Source organism: Mesoplodon densirostris, chromosome 17, assembly GCF_025265405.1.
Source record: "Mesoplodon densirostris isolate mMesDen1 chromosome 17, mMesDen1 primary haplotype, whole genome shotgun sequence".
NCBI lineage: Eukaryota > Metazoa > Chordata > Mammalia > Artiodactyla > Ziphiidae > Mesoplodon > Mesoplodon densirostris.
The window spans coordinates 68,383,345-68,406,234 of NC_082677.1; the positions used below are offsets into that span (position 1 = coordinate 68,383,345).

The window sequence follows — 22,890 nt, forward strand, 5'->3', positions numbered from 1 at the left end:
CGTTTGTAGGCCTGAGGGTCCTTGTTTCTTGCTCACAGCCCCCAGAAGCCACCCTCAGGTCCTAGCCACATGGCCCTTCACAACATGGCAGCTGACTTGTCCAAGGCCAACTGGAGACCCTCTCTTGTTTTGAAGCTCTCTCTTCAGAAGGGGCCCAGTTCCTCTGATTAGGTCAGGCCCACCCAAGAGAACCTCCTTTTTGATTCACTCCAGTTCCATCATTACCAACCTATTCCCAGGAGTGAAATCCCATCATATTCACAAGTCCTGCCCAAACCCAAAGGGAGAAGATTATGTGGAGGGTCAGATGTCTTGGAAACCCATTTTAGAATTCACCTACCACACGGGAGAATGGGAAAATAAATTGTGCAGTGTTTCTCTGAATAGTGCTCTCTCTCTCTCTCTCTCTCTCTCTATATATATATATATAATATGGTGCAATGTATAGTTGTATATTATACCCCAAGGGAAATAAATAAAATATAGATACAAGTACTCATATTGGTAAATCTCACACACAGTGTTGAGCAAAAAAAGCCATTAGCAGAAGAAACAGTGCAGTATGAGACCACATAAGGCGGGTTTAAATTACGCAAAAAGATATGTGATTCTCAGCTGATGCCTATATATGTGTTCAAGGCATAAAGGGATGTACTAGGACAAACATCAAGTTCAGAAAAGCGGTTCTCTGTGGAAAAGGGAGGAGAGGGATGAGGGGCATGTGCTCGAGGACTTCAGATCCATTGCTAATCTGCTTTTTGAACTGCAAATGGCCACAGAAGAATACATTTTATTATTATTTATATACTTTTGCATGCCTGAACTATATCACGAAAAATTAAAAATACATGGAAGACCAAACAATAAAAAACAAAAATTAATAAAGATTTCGGCAATATAAATTGAACTAATTATCCTTTTGAAGATAAGGTAAACCCTGAATTGATTAAAAATGTAGCAAATGGCAAATGCTGAAAAAAATTAAGGGGCAAGTTGTTTCTTCAAATTTCTCAGTAATTCTTTCAATGCAACTAAAAGCATGATTAGCCGTTCTGGTGGTGAGAGGAAACAGGGAAATTAATTTGTAATTAAGTGTTTTATAGTATTTACTGCTTATATTATTTAACTGCTTTGGACATGGTTTTATAAGTGAAAATTCAATAGAGCAAGTAATTAGTATTTAGAGAATGCAAATTAAGAAAACATATCAAATAAACAGTATTAAAATTCAAGTACCCTGTATTATGGAGGGTAGTGTATTCTTTACGAATAAAAACTATCCCCATTTGTAGGAATGCAAAACAAATGAGGCCTGCTTATTGTTATTTCAGTAGGAAATTAAAAGGAATAAAGATATTGAGCTATTTAAAGATCTACAGGGGAAAAAAAAAAGCTCTACAGGGGATGTTTATTGCAAGTATTTTAGCAACATAGAAGAAAGTTTCTTCATATACCAAGTAGAGGGATAAACAGAACAAGAACAGTGGTGAAATTGCACACATGAGCTTTTGTCGGGCAACCAGGACAAAACGCAAAACTGTTTCTGTCTTTGTTACAGAGAGATGTGGCTCTTGCCTATAGTAACCTGTCTCATGACCTGTATGGGCTTTTCCTTCATGAAAAGCTCATCTAATTGTTCTCCTTATAGTACAACCTATTAGTCCCAACAAAACAGGAACGGCGGGATCTTGCCTCACAGCAGGACTTGATCTTGTTATTTCTACTTAGCGGTGTGTCTGTTTTGTCCAAATTAGAAGAGAAAGTTATTGGCTTGAGATGACAAAGTTGTTTTATTAAATTGCGTCAATATGTCATTCTTTTTTTTCCCCACTGAAAACATTCAGGCTCCTTTCCTCCGTCTCACGGGGTTTATGCTGAGGCTCCTCTGGCTGTTTCCTCTCTGTCTCTGCGTCCTGATGCTGCAGGTCCCATGACACAGTGCTAGTAAGTGCTCTGAGAGGTGTCAGGAGGGAAGAGCACAGTGCTGCCAACTTCAAGCTACTTGCAGTCTAGTAGAGAAGATGAGACCTTGCATACGTGTCGATGGTGTGCGACAGAAGTAACCATAAAGATGGGAAGCAGGAACCCACTGTGTGCCAGGCCCTATGTTGGCTGCTTGGCAGGTCCTATGTGGGCATCTTGGAAAGGAGCTGGGACCCAGATGCTTCCGGGAGAGAAATTAAACACCAGCCCTCCTCCTACTCTGTGTCTATCTACACAGCCTGTTTGCACAGGGCATATGGGAGCTTCAGAGGCAGAAATGAGTGACAGAAATCTCGTCCAGGTTTTGGGTCTGACCTTTGTAGTGGCTTCTGCGGTTGTCTCCCCAGGATCCATCTCCTCCCCTATGATGAATCCAAGCCAATCACCTTGACTCTAGCCATCTTGCCAGCGATTCATTTAGTAGTGACCAAGTGACCCGATCCTTCTGGATGAGAGCTGAGAGCTGGTTTGCTGGGGGGCAGAGGCGGGGCGGGGGGGAAGGCACTGGGAAAGGTGTCCTTGATTCTAAGAAGGAGATCTGGGTGGAGGTGACCCTCCTTCTTCTAGATTTTATCACGAAGCCTGAAAGTGTTGCAAATGTAAGAAAATGCAACATCCATGCAAATGGATGTTGCAACCATTTTGTTAACACATGAAGACAACACATGGACAATGAAACTGCTTTGCTTTGCTAGGGTTGCTGGTACCCAAAACTGGGTGGCTTCAAACAGTGGGAATGTATTATCTCACAGTTCTGGAGGCGAGCAATCAGAAATGAAGGCAGGACCACGCTCCCTCTGAAGGATTCTCCTTGCCTCTTCTGCTTTGGGTGCTTGCTGACAATCCTTGGAGGTCCTTGGCTTGTAGATGTCATGACAATCACATGGCCGTCTTCCCCATGTGTGTCACATTGTCTTCTCTCTGTGTATGTCTGTCTCGCTGTCAAAATCTCCCCTTTTTATAGAATATCAGTCATATTGGATTAGGGTTCACCCTAATGACCTCATTTTAACTTGATTATCTTTATTTCCAAATAAGGTCACATTTTGGGAGTACTGAGGGTTAGGATTTCAACACATCTTTTGGGGGCACATAAGTTAACCCATGACAACAACTGAGAGAATTTCAGTGAAAGACCCAGAGTCCTGGCTTCCGGAAGTCTACCCAATCCCTTGAATTTTGTGAGATAAATTTACTAATTGTTTAAGTTAGTTGGACTCAATTTTCTGCTACTTGCAGCCAAAGCATTCAGACAGAATTATGCAGACATTACTGATGGGATGAGGGTAAGGGCAGTGATGGAGGCTGACAGGGGTCTCGGAGCTGTAGACAACAGCAGAAGAAGGCATCTGTCCTGCTGAGCCTGACACAGTGTGGAAGGATAGGAGAGGTTTGTTTTGGTCCAGGACTATTATTCATTCTTCATCCAAACACCTATTCACCAGCTACCCTGTGGCAAGGATTGTGCTAAACATGGAGGATTTAAATGAGCAAGACAGACGCCGTTAGGACTTCCCTGGTGGTCCAGTGGTTAAGACTCCGAGCTTCCACTGCAGGGGGTACAGATTCGATCCCTGGTCTGGGAACTAAGATCCCACATGCTGCGTGGCTAAAAAATTAAAAAAAAAAAAAAAAGGCAGACACCATCTCTGCCTTTGAAAGGTGTGTTGGGGGAAATCCTGAAATATGAGCCCAAAGAGGTAAACGGGGCCAGAGAGGAAAAGATACTGAAAACCCTATTAAAATGTTTGTTATCTTGAGGGAAAGGAGAATCTTGAAGCATTTTAAATAGGAGAGTGCCATGAGGCAGTTTACATCGAAGAAGGATCAGTTTTACTGCAAATGGATCACAGGCTGCAGTGTGGTCGAATGAGGCATGGAGACCCACTGGGGAACCGGTGGAATAATCCTAATCCCTTTAGTATCCTTTCACCTTTGAGTATCTCCAGAAGCACCCGGGGTCTTCCAGTGTAGATGGAGCTGCATCAGAGGGTCAAGGCACTGGGCGGTTACTTAGTGAGCCCGGGTTGCTCTTGTCTCCTGTGTCCCTCTGACCCTCCAGGGTTCTCTTCTTGGGATTTGGAAGGGAAACCAGCCTCCCAGGTCCATATCAGCTCCTCTTAGAGGGGTCTCACAGCAGGTTGCTGGAGCCCAGGATACAATCAGGTCCAATCAAACCAGTGTTGGGTTTTACATCTAGTCCTATTTCCCTAGAGAGACTATATCTCCCCGGATGGCTGGGTCAAGGTCAGGTTCCAGAGACAGCCAGAGTAATGATCTCCCGGGCACAGATGCTGGGTCCCCTGCACCAAGAACGCTCCTCTCTTCACAACCGGTCCTCTCTTGAGCCTCTCACGCCTTCCTGCCGTTGCTTCCTGCATCCCATGGCCCTGTGTGTGATGGGGGTTGCTAGCGTCCAAGACGGAGTGGATCCAAGTAAAGATAATACAAACAATTGCTGATTTTAAAAGTTCCGATTTTGCATTGGGATGGATCACGTGATTTTTCTTACAGAAAATCTGTTCTCCTAATGTGCTGTGCTTTGGCTGATAATATAATTAACCAACCTACCTCAACACCCAGCCACCGAGTAATGAGGGAGGTGTCCCATGAGGATGGAAGGGGGCAAGACCCGCAAAAATCAGGCATCGTCTGCCCTGTGTTTACAATCATCTTTCCTGATCACTTCATATCAGGCAAGTGCCACCAACAGATGATGCTTTATTTGGCTGGGAATGATAATGATGGCTTTTTGTAATTGTAATATTTTTAACATTTCTTGCAAGATTTGATTATGATTCAGGAATTTAACTCTTAATTGCGTTCATATGCAAGGAGACACCTAGTCACTTCCCATGTCAACGCTGTCAGCTGCTGTATAACTAACTGATTAGGGGCCCCATAGTCGCTGGCTGCTTTCATTAAGATGGTCACAGTAATCAGGCGGAAAAGCACAACTGAGTAATTGGAGATCTGAAAATGCAATGCTAGTTGATTACAATTATGGCTGGAAAATTAGAGCAAATCCCAAGGGGCTAAGGCAGGACTGGATCTAAAGCAGCCTTGTCTTTAATACAGAGTAGCCTCTGTATTATGCCAATTTCAAATATATTATATGGGCTATCACTTTTTTTTTTTTTTTTTTTTTGCGGTACGCGGGCCTCTCACTGCCTTGGCCTCTCCTGTTGCGGAGCACAGGCTCCAGACGCGCAGGCTCAGCGGCCATGGCTTACGGGCCCAGCCGCCCCGCGGCATGTGGGATCCTCCCGGACCGGGGCACGAACCCGTGTCCCCTGCATCGGCAGGCAGACCCCCAACCACTGCGCCACCAGGGAAGCCCTGGGTTATTACTTTTTTTAATCTTGTACTAAATGTGTTACTCATTGCCAGGCATTTGTTGAGTGCCTATCAAGAGCCAGGCCGTGTTGGCCATCCTGAGACATAAACAATTAAGTTCCTAGTCTTCAAGTATTCTCAGTTGAGGGGGGGTAACCAGTAAGTAAACATAAAACATGACGGGCTTTGATAAAGGCAAGCACAAGGTGCTCTGGGAACCCCGAGGTGAGGGCCATAACCAGGAATGGAAGAATCCAGGAAGGCTCCCTGGAACAGGAAGTTAGTGAGGAACAGCTGGATGGAGCCAGAGGAAGTGCACAGAGAACCGTGTTCTGGGTCATGGCGACAGCGTGTGCTGAAGGTTGAACTGAGCTGTGTCTTGTTCCAGAACTTAAATGAGAAAGGACAGTCGCTGACAAGAGGAGGACATAAAGCCAAGGAACTGTTAAGTTGGTGAAAGCGTGATCACGATTAAATGCCAGTGAGAGAGCGCAAGGAGAGGGCAATAAAGATGTGTGAGCTAAAGAGGACGCTGGCAGGAGGTCCCGAAGGCAGCCCACAGGGCACTGGCACAGGGCGGGTGTCAAGGTGGTCTTGTAGGACAGCAAGCCGAGCCAAAAGTCACAGCGAGCCTTGGTTCACTTTCAGCCACAGTGCAGGCGGCAGGCAGGAACCGGCACCGCTGCCCAGGTCCCGTTCTGCCCACTGGGCAGCACTGGGTGAGGGGCAGGTGGGCCAGCCCTGGCATGGTGACGAGGGAGGGATCTTTGCCCAGGAGCCCTGAGCAAAGCTCCTGCCCTTTTATGAACAGGGGAGGGGGTAGGGGTATGACTAGAGGAAGGGCTAGAAGTGAAAATGTACTGAGTCAGGATGGAGAAAAGTGCCTCAGCTGAGGCCCCCACGTGGGGAGAGGCCCCCGCGTGGAGCAGACATGGCTGCTGAGCCTGCACGTCCGGAGCCTGTGCTCCGCAACGGGAGAGGCCACAACAGTGAGAGGCCCGCGTACCGCAAAAAAAAAAAAAAAAAAAAAAAAGTAATAACCCAGAGTATTTTAGTCTATCTGTTAAAATTAAAAAAAATAACCCAGGGTATATTTGTCTATCTGTTATGTTACAGACACGTTTGCCCTCAAAGCTTATTTTTTTAAAAAATATATGTTGTTCTTACCCCAAGTCTATAAAAATATCTATATATATTCTTTGCCTTGGTCATTATATTTTTTCATATTTCTAAATCCACATGGAGTTAAATTTCAGGGTCGTTCTGATTAGGCGCTGTATCTTCTACACAAGTTCTTTATGGATTGACTGGTTTTTAACTTTCTTTTTAGCCTAAGTGAATTCTAATAAGAATACAGAGTTATTAACTAGATGATCTTTTAAAGACACTTCAAATCTGAAGAGTTTGTGAAATTTATATATTGAAAATAAAATTTCCTTCTAGATCATGCCTGACATAAAAATATATATGAACTGTAAAACAGATTTAAAATGTTAGCTCTCACAAACACATAAAAGCAAATTTTAAACATTTTTAAATTAATAATTTTAAAGTTCTGCTATATTTTCATGTATAGGTACTAAGAACCCTATCTTCCATCTTTACTGGTTTCTGCATCTCATTCTATTAGATTATTTCCAGAATTTTAGAATTGGCACATAATCTGACAATGCTGAAAATGTTCTCAAACACCTGTATTCTGCAGAAAAGACCACTGTGAATATTAAAACTGAATTACTCCAAGTTATAAAAAAAGACAATATTTTAAAACCACTGTTAAAGTGAAATTACTTTGATATTAATTCAGAATAAATGAATTAAACTGACTGCAGTTTTTGTTCTTACCCTTGGAAACGTTGTAAATCTATCCAGCTCTTCGACAAAGCAGAACATCTGCAAACTAACTGCTGACATGACAATCAAGAGGCTGGCAGTAAATACAACCAAACTTCCGAGCTTTTTTCCAGGACCAAATATCTTGTACACGAAGTCTTCTAATGCAGGTGAAATTTTAATAAGCCGAACTACCCGAAGAACCTATTGTGGGAGAGAAAAACACACACACTCGATCGTTTATTTATACTGAATCTTAAATAAGTTCATACTAAAATCTCATTTTTCATAGCACTCTATAAAATTGCATTTAGCGATAAAACAATTTAATAACTAAGATATCAGTAGCTCAGTGACTGCCATATAGCAAGAACTCAATAAATCCCAAAGGAATGAAGGAAAATGGTGACAACTCAGTGTTTTAATATATGATGTGATAATTCAAAGTGGCATTAATTAACACATATTGTTGAAATAAAATTGACATTTGTTCTAACGTTCAAATATCAAAGAAAACATTAGTTCAATATTAGGCATATTCATTGTCTCATAAAACAAACTTTCCTAGGGATTACTGTACATTCAAAAGGAAATTTAAAAAATCCATCTATCAAGGAGTCTTTACTCATGGCTGAGACTGCTACTCTAAGATCTATTCTAGCCTTCCTTTAATTAACAGAACTTGCTGAATTTTAGGCTAGCAAGGCTACAGACTGCATTTTCCAGCCCCACTTGTATCTAGTTGTGGCCGGTGGACTAGGTTCAGACCTATGGAATGTGAAAAAATGTGATTTTTGCACTTTCAATTAAATAATTTGCCCTGGACGCTCTTTTTATACCATCCTCTGGCTGGGAAATTAAAAAAACTGTAATTGTCCCTTTGGAACAAAAATAGAAGCCTCGTATAGAAGATGATAGATTCAGTCTAACCCAACAGGCCTGCTTTCTGGATGGCCCTGGGGAGCAGGGCCACCTACTTGCCCTGGACTCCCACCAACTGGAGAGAAACACACTTCTATCTTACGCGAGCCCTGTATTTTTTAGAACTTTGTTCTACGTGCTCAGCTGGTTATCCAAACGCACACATGTTTAAATGTTTTGCATATATATATATATATATATATATATTTATATATGCAAAAACTCCCACCCATAACTAATTAATTTTCTCATTCACTTAACAAATATTATTATGTGCCAAACACTGTGTTGGACAAATAAGATTCAATGGCTATTACTGTTACAAAGGGAGTTTAATACAAAGGCACAGCTCTTAAGGGCATATCCATAAGATTAAAAACATAAAGTAGAATATAATTAAAAGTTGAAGTATACAATATGGAAAAGTAGCATTTTTCAACAAGTCTAAGATGCCATTGATTTTTTTTTATGTACCACTGAGAAATTGAAAAATGCCACCAATTAAAGCATAACACACCACTGATTATAAGACAGATTCCAGTTTAGAGATATTAAAATAGGAAAATTGTGGTCTTGGTATAAATGAAAGATGATAAGTAGAATGGTAGTCCAAGATGGCTCGATATCAATAAGAGCTTAAGGTGTCTGTAAAGGCTTCTCAGGAGAAGAAAGAATAAAGTAAGGAACAGGAAATGCTTTAAAAACCTAGATTTAAGTTTTTATACAAAATAACAAGCGTTTGGATTCTTCCAGCAACCCTAGCTTCCTAATCCTCCTGATTTTCCTTTGGCAAATCATTCCCACTCTGCTCTTAGTCTATGAGGTCCAGAAGGGACTTCCTGACCCCCATGGTCCAGGCCTGGCCAGGGTATTCACAATGACCTTAGTCATCAGAACTTTTGCAGGACCTATGAGAGGTGTCCTATTCTTTAGCCCCAGCTGGAATTACTGGAAGAGCCACATAAGCCCTGAGCTTCTGGGAGCCATCTTAGCCACCACATGGACAAAGAGAGCTTAAAAATGATACCAACACAGAAGAAAGGTGAGTGGAGAAATGGATGGGGTCCCAATAATACCATGTTAGCCTCTGAATTTGGCCATCCCTGAAGCCACATTTACCTGCTACCCCCACACAAATTAAAAAATTATAGGTATTGTTATTTAATCATCACAAAGAAAATAATAGGAATTCATAAATAATGAAGTATGACTAATTACAATCTGTAAAGGTAAGTTCTATTTCTTATTATTTCAACTGTAAGTTAGTGTTGAGCAAACATATTTAGACTTATTGAGAAGGGAGAACTACACTTGGAATTAAATTCATATTTCCTACTCTTTAAAGTGTGTGTCAACATCTGATGTAGTTTAAAATTTTACATGTATGCACAGATGCATAATATCCATGTACATATAAAATATGTACTTCTACACACTGTGCTGATTTATGAACTGTATGTAAAACATCTCCATTTATTACTCTGAATTTTCAGAGTTTTTAAAACGATGAAATGAATGCACTATTTTTGGTATTTAAAATGTCACAGGGCCTATTTGAAGTTTGTATTTACTACAGTTGTTGGTATTTTCCCTGGAAAGAAAAAAATTCTAAAGATAAATAGGCATTATTCGTATTACCTGAAAATATGTGAATTGAGAATGATAAAGGTCTGGATATACATGAAGAGTGGTTCCAACTACGAGCAGCAGCTCGAATTTGTGGAGAGATGAGCTAATATATCCAGTAAATCCCAAACACCATATCTTCAGAAGTGCTTCCAAATCAAAAAGTACCGTAAAAGCCACCTAGAGGAACAAAGGGACAGTGAAATTGTAATCTAAAACTATAATTTATTTCAAAATATTTCATATGGTTGTTAGTGCATGAATTTTAGCCACTATCATATAAAATGAGGAGCCATATCATATAAAAATCTAGAACAATATTGTTAAAAATACGATTTTGAAACACACCAACTAGAACATCACAGACCAAATATATCTTAAACAATCAGAGAAAAATATGTTAAAATGTTAAATGTTTGTGAGTGGTATTATTTCCTCATTATTCATCACTTGATATTAATTAAAAGTCATCACCATTTATAGAATTACAGTACTATATACAGAAAGGCTGCATTTTTCTATAATTTGTATTTTCTAAAAAAAGTTTCTACAATGCACATGATATAGTATAATTACACTTACATATTACTAAGTGTAATTAAACTACAATTTAAAAGTTTATATATCATTTATATCTTGGGTCACATAAACAGCAGAGAATTTTGGATTTTATTGGGCTGGCCATAAAGTTCGTTCGGGTTTTTCCATCACATCTTAGGGAAAAACCCAAACGAACTTTTTGGCCAACCCAATATAACAAGGAGTTTATGTGTGTGTGCATATGCACACATAAATTAATATGTTAATATGTCTACATTATTAATTTTGTAAATTAACAATCGACATTACTGTGTTATTAATAAATTCGTTCGATCTCTTAATCTATCACATTAATTCTAGGAATTTGCTATTGCAAATAACAATATTATAAAGTACATATACAAACATAGCATATTATTTTTTGTTTACTTGTCCTATGGATAAGAGCACTCATTTTATAAAGAAGTTTACAACTGGAATTAAAATGGCAATATAATATGAACTTTTTAAAATTTTTATTGGATAGTTGATTTACAATGTTGTGTTAGTTTCAGGTGTACAGCAAAGTGAATCAGTTATACATACATCCACTCTTTTTTAGATTCTTTTCCCATATAAGTTATTACAGAGTACTGAGTAGAGTTCCCTGTGCTGTACAGTAGGTCCTTATTAGTTATCTATTTTATATACAGTAGTGTGTACATGTCAGTGACATAAGATTAACTTCTAATTAAAGAGCACTAGTAATAACACATCCCTGTCAGAAGATACCAAATGATTTGTTGGAAGATAGGAATAAAGGATAGCTTGCTTCTCTTTTTCTAGGCCAACATGGAAGGGATTTTCTTCCACACACATTTGGAAAATGTGAGGAAAGTGGAGTTTTAATAATAACATTTTTAGGACTGGAAACTTAAAGGGATTGCAGATGGTTAATTTAGGTGTGAGGAGGAGATTAACATTACTTCTCTAGACCCACCTTGCCTCTTAATTTAAATTGACACGTCCCTTTTAAAAAATGTAACAGACACAGAAAAGAAACTTATGGTTACCAAAGGGGATAGTGAGGGTGGGACAGATAAATTAAGAGTTTGGGAGTAACATATATACACCACTATATATAAAATAGATAAGCAACAAGGATCTACTCTATAGCACAGGGAACTCGACTCAAAATCTTGTAATAGCCTATAATGGAAAAGAATCTGAAAAAGAATACATATATATATATATATATATATATACACACACACATATATATGTGTATATATATATATGTATTTGACTGAATCACTTTGTTGTACACCTGAGACTAACACGCTGTAAATTAACTATACTTCAATAAAAAAAAGTGTAACAGAGTAATACATTTTAACTGTGAAATAATCCTAAATACACAAATATTAATAAAATTCCTGCCCACCTTTCCCAGGTGATTCATGGTAACCATGTTTTATATTCCCTCCTCATCCAAACATACATAATCACACAATGGGCTTACATTTTATGTGTCATTCTGCAGCTTCTCACTAACAATCATGGACGTGTCTTCAGGTTAAGAAATATAAGTTCTACTTATTCTTTTTATCAGCTGCATAATTTTGCATGGTATTCAATGTTTATTCAATTCAACATTTTCTCTACTGATTCGTTAAAGGGCGGTACTTCTTGGATAAGGAATCATCAGGAAAAGTGGTTAAGCATTTTGCTACTTCAAAAACAGACTGTACTGACCATCCTTATGCAATATCAGTTTTTATTGGGCTTTCCTATCTATAAGTAGAGTCTCAAACCTGGTACCTCTGGGGCAAAGGACATGTTTGCCCACTTTAAATTTTAGAAAGCATTAAGAGATTACTTTCAAAATGTTACGTTGTCATTTGCCTTTCAGCAAGGTAGGAAAGTGTTTCTTGTCCTAAATCTGTACCATCACCTGATGTAATCAAACGTAATAAAACTTTTGCTTAGCTGTCCAGATGTGTATTGATGACTTAGATTATTTTTTTAAAAACAATTTTCTGTTCATAACCTTCCCAATTTTCTATGGTGGTGTTGTTTCTTTCTTATCAGTTTTTGGAGTTGTTGATATTAAGGACATTCATCTTTGTCTGCTATATAAACTGAAATATTTTTTCCCTAGTCAATAGTTAGATTTTTAACTCTAGTGGAATTAGTTCTATAAGCACTTTAATTTTTATATGGTCACATGTGTCCATCTTTATAACTTTTTTCTTTACCTTGTACATATAAAGCCTTAGAAGAGTTAATAACTAGTCTTCATATCTAGAAACACACTATGTTTTTCTATTTATTTGGCCCATATTATTTAATAAAATTTTCCCCATAAAGATATGTTATTGTTTGATTTTGAAATTGATTTCTATTCATTTAATATTCCAGTCACTAATGAAAGTGAATTTTTTTTACCTTTTTTATTTTTTATTTTACCATTTCTACCTAGTTATTTCCAGTGGAAAGAAAAGCTACTGATTTATTTATATTGATTTTTCTCAACTTGCCTTACTAAATTCTTCTATTAATTCTAAAATTTTAAAAATCTCTTGGGCTTTCTAAACATATATTTATTTCATGTGCCAATGAAGATACGATGTTTTTCAAGATTTATTTTGGAGTTAATTGTATTAATTCATTAGCTATAATGGTATAGCCAAACAGTAATATATACTAAGTCATGTGGTGGTAATAACAGGAGTCCATAATATGCTCCTTATTTTCAATGAAAGTTTCTCAGTATTCATATATAATGGTTGCAGTGAGCTTAGGGTAATAATTTCTACCATGTTTAAGGACTTTCTTTCTCTTTTATTTTACTTAGAGGGCATTAGCCTTTAATTCATTGAAGCAATGAAATATATCACAGGAGTCCTTGGTTTGTATATTCCTAGAATAAACCCTAGATGCTTATGCTGATTTTATTGGATAATATTTTATTTATAATTTTTGCAGCTACTGTCATAAATACAATTGGTCTGTAATTTTACTTATACTATAATTATAAGGTTTGGGTTAAGCCTATGGTAGCCTGATCAAACTTATTATGGAGTTTCCCATCTTTTGTACAATCTGTAATTTCTTAAATAAGATAAGAGTTATCTCATCTTTGAAAGTAGATAAAAATCCAGCAGGAAAACCACATGGGCCCAATCTTTTTTGTAACGGTAGATCAAAGCTTTCCACTGTTCTTCTGATCAGCTTTCTTACTTAGTCCATCAACTTGGTAGTTTGTACTTTGCCAGGAAAGCATTAATTTCCTCTAGATTTTCAAGACCTGTGTTTAGAGTACACTTTTTTTTTTTTTTTTCAGAAAGAACTGGTTCAGCAGAGGGCATGAGGTATCTTACAAATTTGCTACCCCTTTCAATCAATTTCTTGGCTGACATTTCTCAGACCTGAAAGTAATGTGATTTTGAACTCCAATCCCACGCGGGCAGGCTTGTGCTGATACATTTTCACAAAGCGTACTCTTTCCCTACTCTTTCGGACTCGAGGTCAAGACTGAAGGTTTCCCCACTGTTTCCTTCTGAGGGATGGACATTTTCCTTCTCTCACTGAGGTACAGACCTCATGTGTCCTGATGTTACGTGGGGCTGTCTCTGTTTTGACTCTTCACCTTGAACAGCCCCTCTGTCTGTCCAGGATACAGCTCTTAAAATGGCAAGTTCTAGGTGACAAGCATATGCAAATACCCTCAGGACAGCCACTGGCCTTAGAGCCCATTAGCTGTTCTTCATTCACATCAACGCAATTTTTGGCCTTGAGAATATTCCTTAATTTTTTTTTTGCATGGTCTGCTAAGTATTTAAAATGTTTTAATATTTTAGATGTCACTTTTAGTTTTTTCATAGACGATTTTCAGCCCCTTTCTGGGGCCACTTTGTATGCGTCTCCTAGAATCAAGATACTATTTGATTTTGTGTTTAAACATAATCATAGTTTCTATGATTTTTTAAAAATCTGCCTTTTAAAAAAGGCAGACCTTCTCTGCCCCAACCTTTAATCAGCCATTTCTCCTTTAAAGGCATATTTTCTATGATTTTTGGTAGAAAAATTCAACCCTCTCACATATAGCGTGCCAAAGTTATACCTGGTCTTATGTTTCTAGTTTATTGTATGTCATTGATATTCATCTTTTAACCTTTTCTTGTCTTTTCTGGCTCGGTCAAATTGTTGTTAATGTCTTTTCTCCCCCTTGTTTATTTGGACTCTGCTTTTCTAATCTCCCAGTTTAATTCCCAACTGTCCTACATCATCCTATACTTTTTTTTTTTTTTTTTGTGGTACGCGGGCCTCTCACTGCTGTGGCCTCTCCCGTTGCGGAGCACAGGCTCCGGACGCACAGGCTCAGCGGCCATGGCTCACGGGCCCAGCCACTCTGCAGCATGTGGGATCTTCCCAGACCAGGGCACGAACCCATGCCCCTTGCATCGGCAGGCGGACTCTCAACCACTGCGCCACCAGGGAAGCCCCAACCTATACTTCTTTATTATTGCATCCAAATTGAATAACTGTAAACTCCTCTCCCGCACAAATGTACTTGCTCACTCTTTCCTCACACCCCTGCCAACCTACAGACTTCATAGTATCCTTCTCTCACCCACACTCCCAGTGATATCACCCCTCTTCCTAAATTCTGCTTTTTCTGAGATCAACCATCAATTTTTTCTTTTTTTTTGGCCGTGCTGCACAGCATACAGGATCTTAGTTCAATGACCAGGGATTGAACCCGTGCCCCCTGCAGTGGAAGCGCAGAGTCTTAACCATTGGACCGCCAGGGAAGTCCCAATTCTAGCTTTTTGAATTGTAATTATTTCTTTTTTTTCAAGGACACTTACTTGACATTTCAATTACCATCTTCCATTTAGATTCAATACCCACTACTGTTATTTCCTTTTCATCTTATCTACCTAGTCCTGTGGACTGTGAAGAATTTATCTTAGGCTTAGCATACTTTGGGGTAGTTTCCTCAAATAAACATCAAGGGTTGTATACAGTCTCAATCCTTTTCTATCAAAAGTGCATTTTTTTTTTTTTTTTCCAGAACGCGGGCCTCTCACCGCTGTGGTCTCTCCCGTTGTGGAGCACAGTCTCCGGACACACAGGCTCAGCGGCCATGGCTCAAGGGCCCAGCCGCTCCACGGCATGCGAGATCTTCCTGGACGGGGGCACAAACCCGCGTCCCCTGCATCGGCAGGCGGACTCTCAACCACTGTGCCACCAGGGAAGCCCCTAAAGTGCATTTTTAACACTGAATATTTTGGCTGCATACTGTCTTGAGTTGCAGTTCTTTTCTCTCAGTGGTCAATATATATGTTGGTTCACTGCCTTTACTTTCCAATATTGAGGATGAGTCATCCAAAGCACAATATATTTATCTTGATTTTGCAGGTTATTTAAGCCCATTCGGAGGTTTAAAAAACTTTTTTCTTTATGCTTGCAACCAAGGAAGGTCACCAGGATATGCCTAGGAATGTACCTTTTTTTCATTTATCCTCTCTGAGACTTAGTGAGCTCTTTCAATCTATAGATTTATGCTTTACCTCAGTTTAGGAAATTTTTCTTCTCTCATTTATTATTCTTCTTCTTCCTGTTCCCTTTGTCCTTCAGGGGCTCCTATTGTTCACATCTGAGTGGCTAGTCTCTTGCTTTTCCCTCATGTTTTCTACTGTTTTTTAATTTTTTCCACTTACTCTCCTATGTTAATAATTAGCTCTCATCAACGACCATGCCCTTTTCAGCTCACTTTTTGAAAATGTTAGTCAAAGTTCAGGAGGTTTGTTTTTTGCCCTAATTATCTAGCTTTGAGACACTGGGGGAAAAAAACCCTACTCTCTCTCCCGTCAGTTCTACTCTACTGGGAAACTCCTAAACTAGATGTTCATCTTGGATTTCCCAGTTCCATCCTCAGTTTCTGAATCCCTTTGTGTAAGAATATTTTTCTTTGCTTGCTCATGGCTATATGCTTTTTGTTTGTTTGTCTTTAACGGCCTCTTGAGTCAGACAGAGAAAGACAAATATACAATACCGCTTATACGTGGAATCCAAAAAAAGGCTACAAACGAACTTATCTATAAAACAGAAACACAGTTACAGATGTAGAAAATAAATTTATGGTTACCAGGGGGTAAGGGGGTTAGAGGGATAAACTGGAAGATTGGGACTGACACATACACAGTACTATATATAAAATAGCTAACTAATAGGGACCTACTGTATAGCACAGGGAACTCTACTCAATACTCTGTAATGGCCTATGTGGGAAAAGAATCTAAAAAAGAGTGGATATACGTATATGCATAACTGATTCACTTTGCTGTACACCTGAAACTAACACAACATTGTAAATCAACTATACCCCAATAAAATTTTTTTTAAAAAAATGCTCTCTTGAGCAGTGGTAAACAAGGGATGGTATGAGGCAACATGTTTTTTTTGTGGTAAAAGACCTAAAACCCCGCAGCCGCTTTGCTGGGCAGCAGGAGGAAGCTGCTTCGTGTCAGGATTCTTCCCAGGCTGGTGGAATCCATTCCCAACTTCCCTCCTGGGAGAAATTCAGCTTCTGGGGAGATTCCCTTCCTGGATCACTGAGATCAACAGGATTCTGTTAGACCTCCCAGGGCCACAAGCAACCAGTGGGCAGATGCAACTCCTTTGCAGGGTCAGCCTGAGGCGACCAGAGGTCCCAGATCCCTTCAAGTCATAACAGGAGGCAATTTTTCTCTAACCCTGGCTTCTCACTCCAGGGCCCGCAGCACGATGAGGAAGTCCAGCACCGGTCCCCTCCCCCAGGCATCTTGGCAGAGTTCAGGAAAAGCTGAAACTCAGATGCGTCCATCCTGAAGGTTCCCCTGCAGCCCAGCCTGGCTGCTGTATCAGCAGAGGGAGCATTGGCCACTGCCCATGTCTCCACTTCTCCCTCACCTATATTTTTAGACTTTCACTCCAAAGGAAGGAATGTAATCCATATCAAAGTAGGCTTTTTTTTTTTTAAAGCAGGGAACTACCAATAAATGCCTGAAATATATCCAAATAGATTGTCTAATTACATATAAATACAATTAATCACTTTACTAACTTTGCATTTGTTATCAAAAGACAGATGGAATGACCTGTTTAAATGATCATAATTTATAATAAAATAGGCAGCTGGATCCATCTGCATTATTATTTGCCTGGTGGGAAAACTTATATGCTTTTCAAAGACACTAAAAGGCACTAAAAATGATTTAGCAATTAGGTGATTTAGCTATTAGGTGATTATGTATAATACCCATATTCCCACTGATTTTCCTACTAGAATTCCTGATTCCAATTCTCCTGGGAGCAAATACCTTTTTTCTAACATAGTTTGTTAATGGTTAACAAGCTAATGTTCCCATTCTCTGAAAATCAGTATCAATCCCAAAGTGCTGACATTTCATGGAAAAATATTATGCATATGTCTAACTTACTTGTAATTATGGGTTATTCTGGCATAGGGGAGAACTATGTCAGGAATTACGAAAGGGATTTAGGAAAATTAAGTTGTCAGTTATTTTAGTGTAGGTTAGAGGGTTTAGCATAGGATTCCAATTCAGCAGAAGATAACAGTTGGGAGAATCAGGGTAGAAGCAGTGAGGTTTTTTTAGTAAAACCTCTTTTCAATGGGTGGCTCCAGCCTGCCTCAAGGAACTCAACCTTGACAGTTGCTGGACAGGGTGGAACTTGCAACGGTCATGCTGTTGGCCGTATAAAAAGGAGGCTAGCGGGCTGTCTGCAGAACCCAGTTACCTGGAAGGGCTCCCCAGAAGCATCACCTAAGAATGTGTCCAATCTAGAGGTTATCTGCAAATCCTTTTTTAAAAAAAAATTTTTATTGGACTATAGTTGATTTACATTGTTGTGTTAGTTTCTGCTGTACGGCAAAGTGAATCTGCTATACATATACATATATCCACTCTTTTTTCGATTCTTTCCCATATAGGTCATTACAGAGTATTGAGTAGAGTTCCCTGTGCTATACGGTAGGTCCTTATTAGTTACCTATTTTATATATAGTACTGTGTATATGTCAATCCAAATCTTCCAATTTATCCCTCCCCCCCTTCCCCCTTGGCAACCATAAGTTTGTTTTCTATATCTGTGACTCTATTTCTGTTTTGTAAATAAGTTCATTTGTACCGTTTTTTTAGATTCCACATATAAGTGATGTCACATGATATTTGTCTTTCTCTGTCTGACTTATTTCACTCAGTATGACAATCTCTAGGTCCTCTGCAAATCCTTAGCAGTCAGCAGTGCAGCCTCGTCATTCCTAGCCTGGGAGCATCCATGACCTTGGCCCCTAACTCTTCAGTCCCCACATCGAAAAGGTCACGGGGGACCTTTCCTCTGTCTCGAACCCTCAGAGTACATTACACCATCGGTGGGTGCTTCAAGTTGAAACTTGTCTTTTTAAGAGGGAAGGCAAGATTTGTAAGAGGATAATAAACTTTTCATAAATATTTTTGTCACATTATTTGAAAAAAATTGAAAACAATACATGAAAAAACCAAAATATTTCTTTCTTCTTACAATTTTCCTAAGTCAGTGTTTTGCAATCTTTTTTTTTTTTTTTAACCACCTCCCTGACCGAGGAGTCTTTTTAGATATTTAGTTTCTAATCACTACACCATATGAAATTTTATTAGCACAGTTATGTTATAAATATAAACATATCAATCTCTTCTTTATATATGGCAAGAATAAGATTTTTTTGCCTCCCCAAGAATAATTTTTATCCCCTTAGAGGTGTTTTCACCTCCCGTTGAGAATTCATGCTGTACAGATAAATCAGGTTTGATGTCACGACAGCAGAGTTTAACTAATATTTTCAGGAATGCAGGTTGTATGAGTTCTTTAAACACCACATTTTATTATTTATTTTCCAAATTTTCATCTTATAATAATACATATGTCATTTAATATCTACTATAACAAGCCCTCTTGTCCTCAAGGAAATTAACAATAAGGGAATGCAGATTTAATTAAAATTAAATAAATTAAATTAAATTAATAAATTTAAAGGAGTTACTGTCCTAAGAAACACTATTATATCTGTTCTTAGGATGACAGCACATAACTTGTGAAAAGATTTTTTTTTTTTAGAATGAAATTTGCAAGAAATTAGTTTAAAATGCTTGTTTTCCAAAAGAACTTGTAATTGGATTTGTGAGGCTAGCAGGTAAGACAACAAGAGATTGCCAAATTTCTGAAGCTCCGGAGAAAAATAACTGAACAGAAAATGACATGCTTAATATAAATGGGACAATGGAAATTGTTCTGCACTTTTAATTCAATGAATAATGTATGAACATTTAGAGGTGACAAATTATAAATGAGCTGATTGTACTATGCAGGTCTGAGAAGATAAAATAGTAGAAATACTGCCCATATGTGCAAAGATATTTGAAATATATTATCCAGGATTTGTGTTGCAGACTCTATTTCATAATTTCAGAGAAACATAATGGCAATTCATGAGAAAATGAATGCATATTTATCACAGAAGAAGATAACAGGACAAATGCAATTCAGGCAACACTATTCTCCTAAATAAAATTCAGGTTAAATAACACCCAAATAAATGATGACCTGCATCATTCCAGAGGTGTCTGTAAATCACCTACTCTTAGTCTATAGTGTAACTTCAATATTCTAGACAGTTAAAGGGCAAACTTTGGAGATGGATTATTGAATAATCGAGGATGTCATTACTGTGTTATTTTTTCACCCAGCAAGATACTGCCCAAATCCTATAGAAACACATGAAAAAGCTACAGCCAAAAGATACTTATTTAATTAAAGTTACCCAGAAAATGAAATTAAACTTAATGACAATATGAAAGACTGCTGGTAGAGCAGGATGAGTTACTTTCATAATTCAGTCATTTCTTGTGATTGAGATGAAATATGGTTGTCAGATTTTGTTGGAACTAAAATAAATGGCTCTTTCACTTAATTTCATTTTAACAAATATCATAAAGCCAAATGTCTTCAGAGGAACACAGAAATCACTTTGCTAGAAAAGATAACTTCCTGTAGGACGGCAAAATGATTCTATGCTTATGAAAGCCCTTCTGCTTCAAAACACAGAACAATCATAGAAAAAGAGGAAACCAAAGAGACACCCTGGAGTTCTAAATGAGGTAAACCTCTGTCTCGACCAGAAATGCAACAGGGATATGCTGTTATAACTTCATTGTTCTCCTCTCTCTCCCACCAATTTATGAGTTTCTTAAAAGAGGAATTTAGTTAAAATTGTGAATCTTCTGTGCATAAGGCTGTGCTGATAAACTTCTGTTAAACATACAATCTAGTGGATATACAGATATATTTATATTTTTTATATAATAATAGGAGAGTATTGTTTAAGTTTTACTCTTTATTAAGAAAATGAGACTATACATTGTAAAATATAATTATGTTCATTATAACATGTGATTTTATGTATACTAATGACAATGACTTATCTTAGATCAAAATGAAAAATGAAACTCTTACAAAAGAAAGTAACTCTTTACCTCTTTATGTTTATGTAGAGCCTAGAAAACAAAGAAAAGTTTTCCCTGTTTCTCAACTAATTCTAAATTTATGTTAGTTAATCCAAAGTAACTAAACAAGTCCCCAGCTTCACAGTAGAAGCTAAGCAGGTTAATTTATGCTTAAAGGATGTTGTTTAGACTGCACGTTGACTCCTATTGGGTAGAGTGGTTTATTTTGGATTTTCAAAATAATTTATTCTGGAGTATGTGGGAACTCAAGAAATTACTTCTCTGAAAGCTCATGGCCTCTTGTGATCTATTTTAAAGGTAAACTTTTCAAAATATTACATAATGCTATTACTTTAAACACTATGTTATTATAGTCCATAAACTTGAATTGCTGTTATTATAGCCATTTTGAGGATTAAATGAGATAATGAATCCCTTTAAAGCACTTGGCAACATAATGGAACCTCTAAAAAAATGGTAGCTATTATGTTGTTAGTCTTACTATATTTGAATTTAACCCATGGGGATGTTAGTTGGCATGCTCTGTGTTTCTACAGCTTAAACCAAGATCAAGCTTAATGCTTATTTTCATAAATAAAATTTCACTGGGACACAACCCTTCTGAGGCCACATTCACTTTTTGCACAAGAGCAGTAGAACTGAGTAGTTGAAACAGAGGGCACATGGCCTGAAAAGCCTGAAATGTTTACTATCTGGCTCTTCAAGAAAAAGTCTGTTGACTCCTGGCTTAAGCCCAAACCATTTTTACCAATTTTTTTAAAAGAGAGTATTTTATAAAAAATTAAGTGTGATTAAAATGACTTATCCACACTCATTTAAAACATACCATGTGCAAGTTTCTGATACAAAGAAAAGAGATAATGTGATTTGAATAAAGACCAAACATGCTTTGGGAAACTCAGACACCCCAAATTGATAAATGGATGTGGAAAAAATTCTGAATATAGTTCAAGAATAAAGTGATGTCTATACATTTTTTAAGTGAACTAAATCTCTACTACGTTGTTTATGAAAATCAAATTTACTTTCAGTGGTTTGGGAAGTGGGCAACAATTAATAGAAACACATGTGCCAGATTTTACTATACAATCCTCTCTTTCTGATCTTTTTCTTTTTTTTGTGGTACGCGGGCCTCTCACTGTTGTGGCCTCTCCCATTGCGGAGCACAGGCTCCGGACGCGCAGGCTCAATGGCCATGGCTCACGGGCCCAGCCGCTCCGCGGCATGTGGAATCTTCCCAGACCGGGGCACGAACCCGTGTCCTCTGCATTGGCAGGCGGACTCTCAACCACTGCGCCACCAGGGAAGCCCTCTGATCTTTTTTAATAATCTTTTTTTTAAAGTTTTTTTGTGTGTGTGGACCATTTTTTTTTTTTTTTTTTTTTTTTTTGCGGTATGCGGGCCTCTCACTGTTGTGGCCTCCCCCGTTGCGGAGCACAGGCTCCGGACGCGCAGGCTCCGGACGCGCAGGCCCAGCGGCCACGGCTCACGGGCCCAGCCGCTCCGCGGCACATGGGATCCTCCCAGACCGGGGCACGTACCCGTATCCCCTGCATCGGCAGGCGGACTCTCAACCACTTGCGCCACCAGGGAGGCCCAATGTGTGGACCATTTTTAAAGTCTTTATTGAATTTCTTACAATATTGCTTTTGTTTTATGTTTTGGTTTTTTTGCTATAAGGCATATGGGACCTTAGCTCCCCGACCAGGGATCAAACCTGCACCCCCAACATTGGACGGTGAAGTCTTAACCACTGGACAGCCAGGGAAGTCCCTCTTTCTGATTTTTTAAATTAAAAAATAGTACTATATACAAAAAAGAACAATGACAAGGATTTTTCAACTACCACTGGACGCTACCTATACACTCAAATAGTATCAGTGAACTCTATGATATTAAAATATTTGAAATTTTGTTGGAATTTCTTACAGCGTGATCATAAATCAGCGAACACACATAAACACACTAGGAAAGAGATCAATTTTGTTTATGAAAAAATTAGGTAAAGTTTACTGGAGGATTCTGTTCTGTTCTTCGGTTCCCAGAATGGCTTATGTATTTACTGTATAGGATTGATTTAGTACGACTGAGTATGCACACT

The 22,890-nt window shown here is 38.4% G+C and overlaps 1 protein-coding gene across 2 annotated transcripts in view; it reads right to left on the reverse strand.

The window, feature by feature from the left end:
• Positions 1-22,890, reverse strand: part of NALCN (sodium leak channel, non-selective) — a 263,906-nt gene that overhangs the window by 139,214 nt on the left and 101,802 nt on the right. For both annotated transcript variants that reach the window (XM_060079639.1, XM_060079640.1), the window contains 2 exons: positions 9,712-9,879; positions 7,165-7,356 (listed from right to left, as the gene is read on the reverse strand). In XM_060079639.1, the coding sequence (XP_059935622.1) occupies positions 7,165-7,356; positions 9,712-9,879 (360 nt within the window). The remainder of the gene's footprint in view (positions 1-7,164; positions 7,357-9,711; positions 9,880-22,890) is intronic.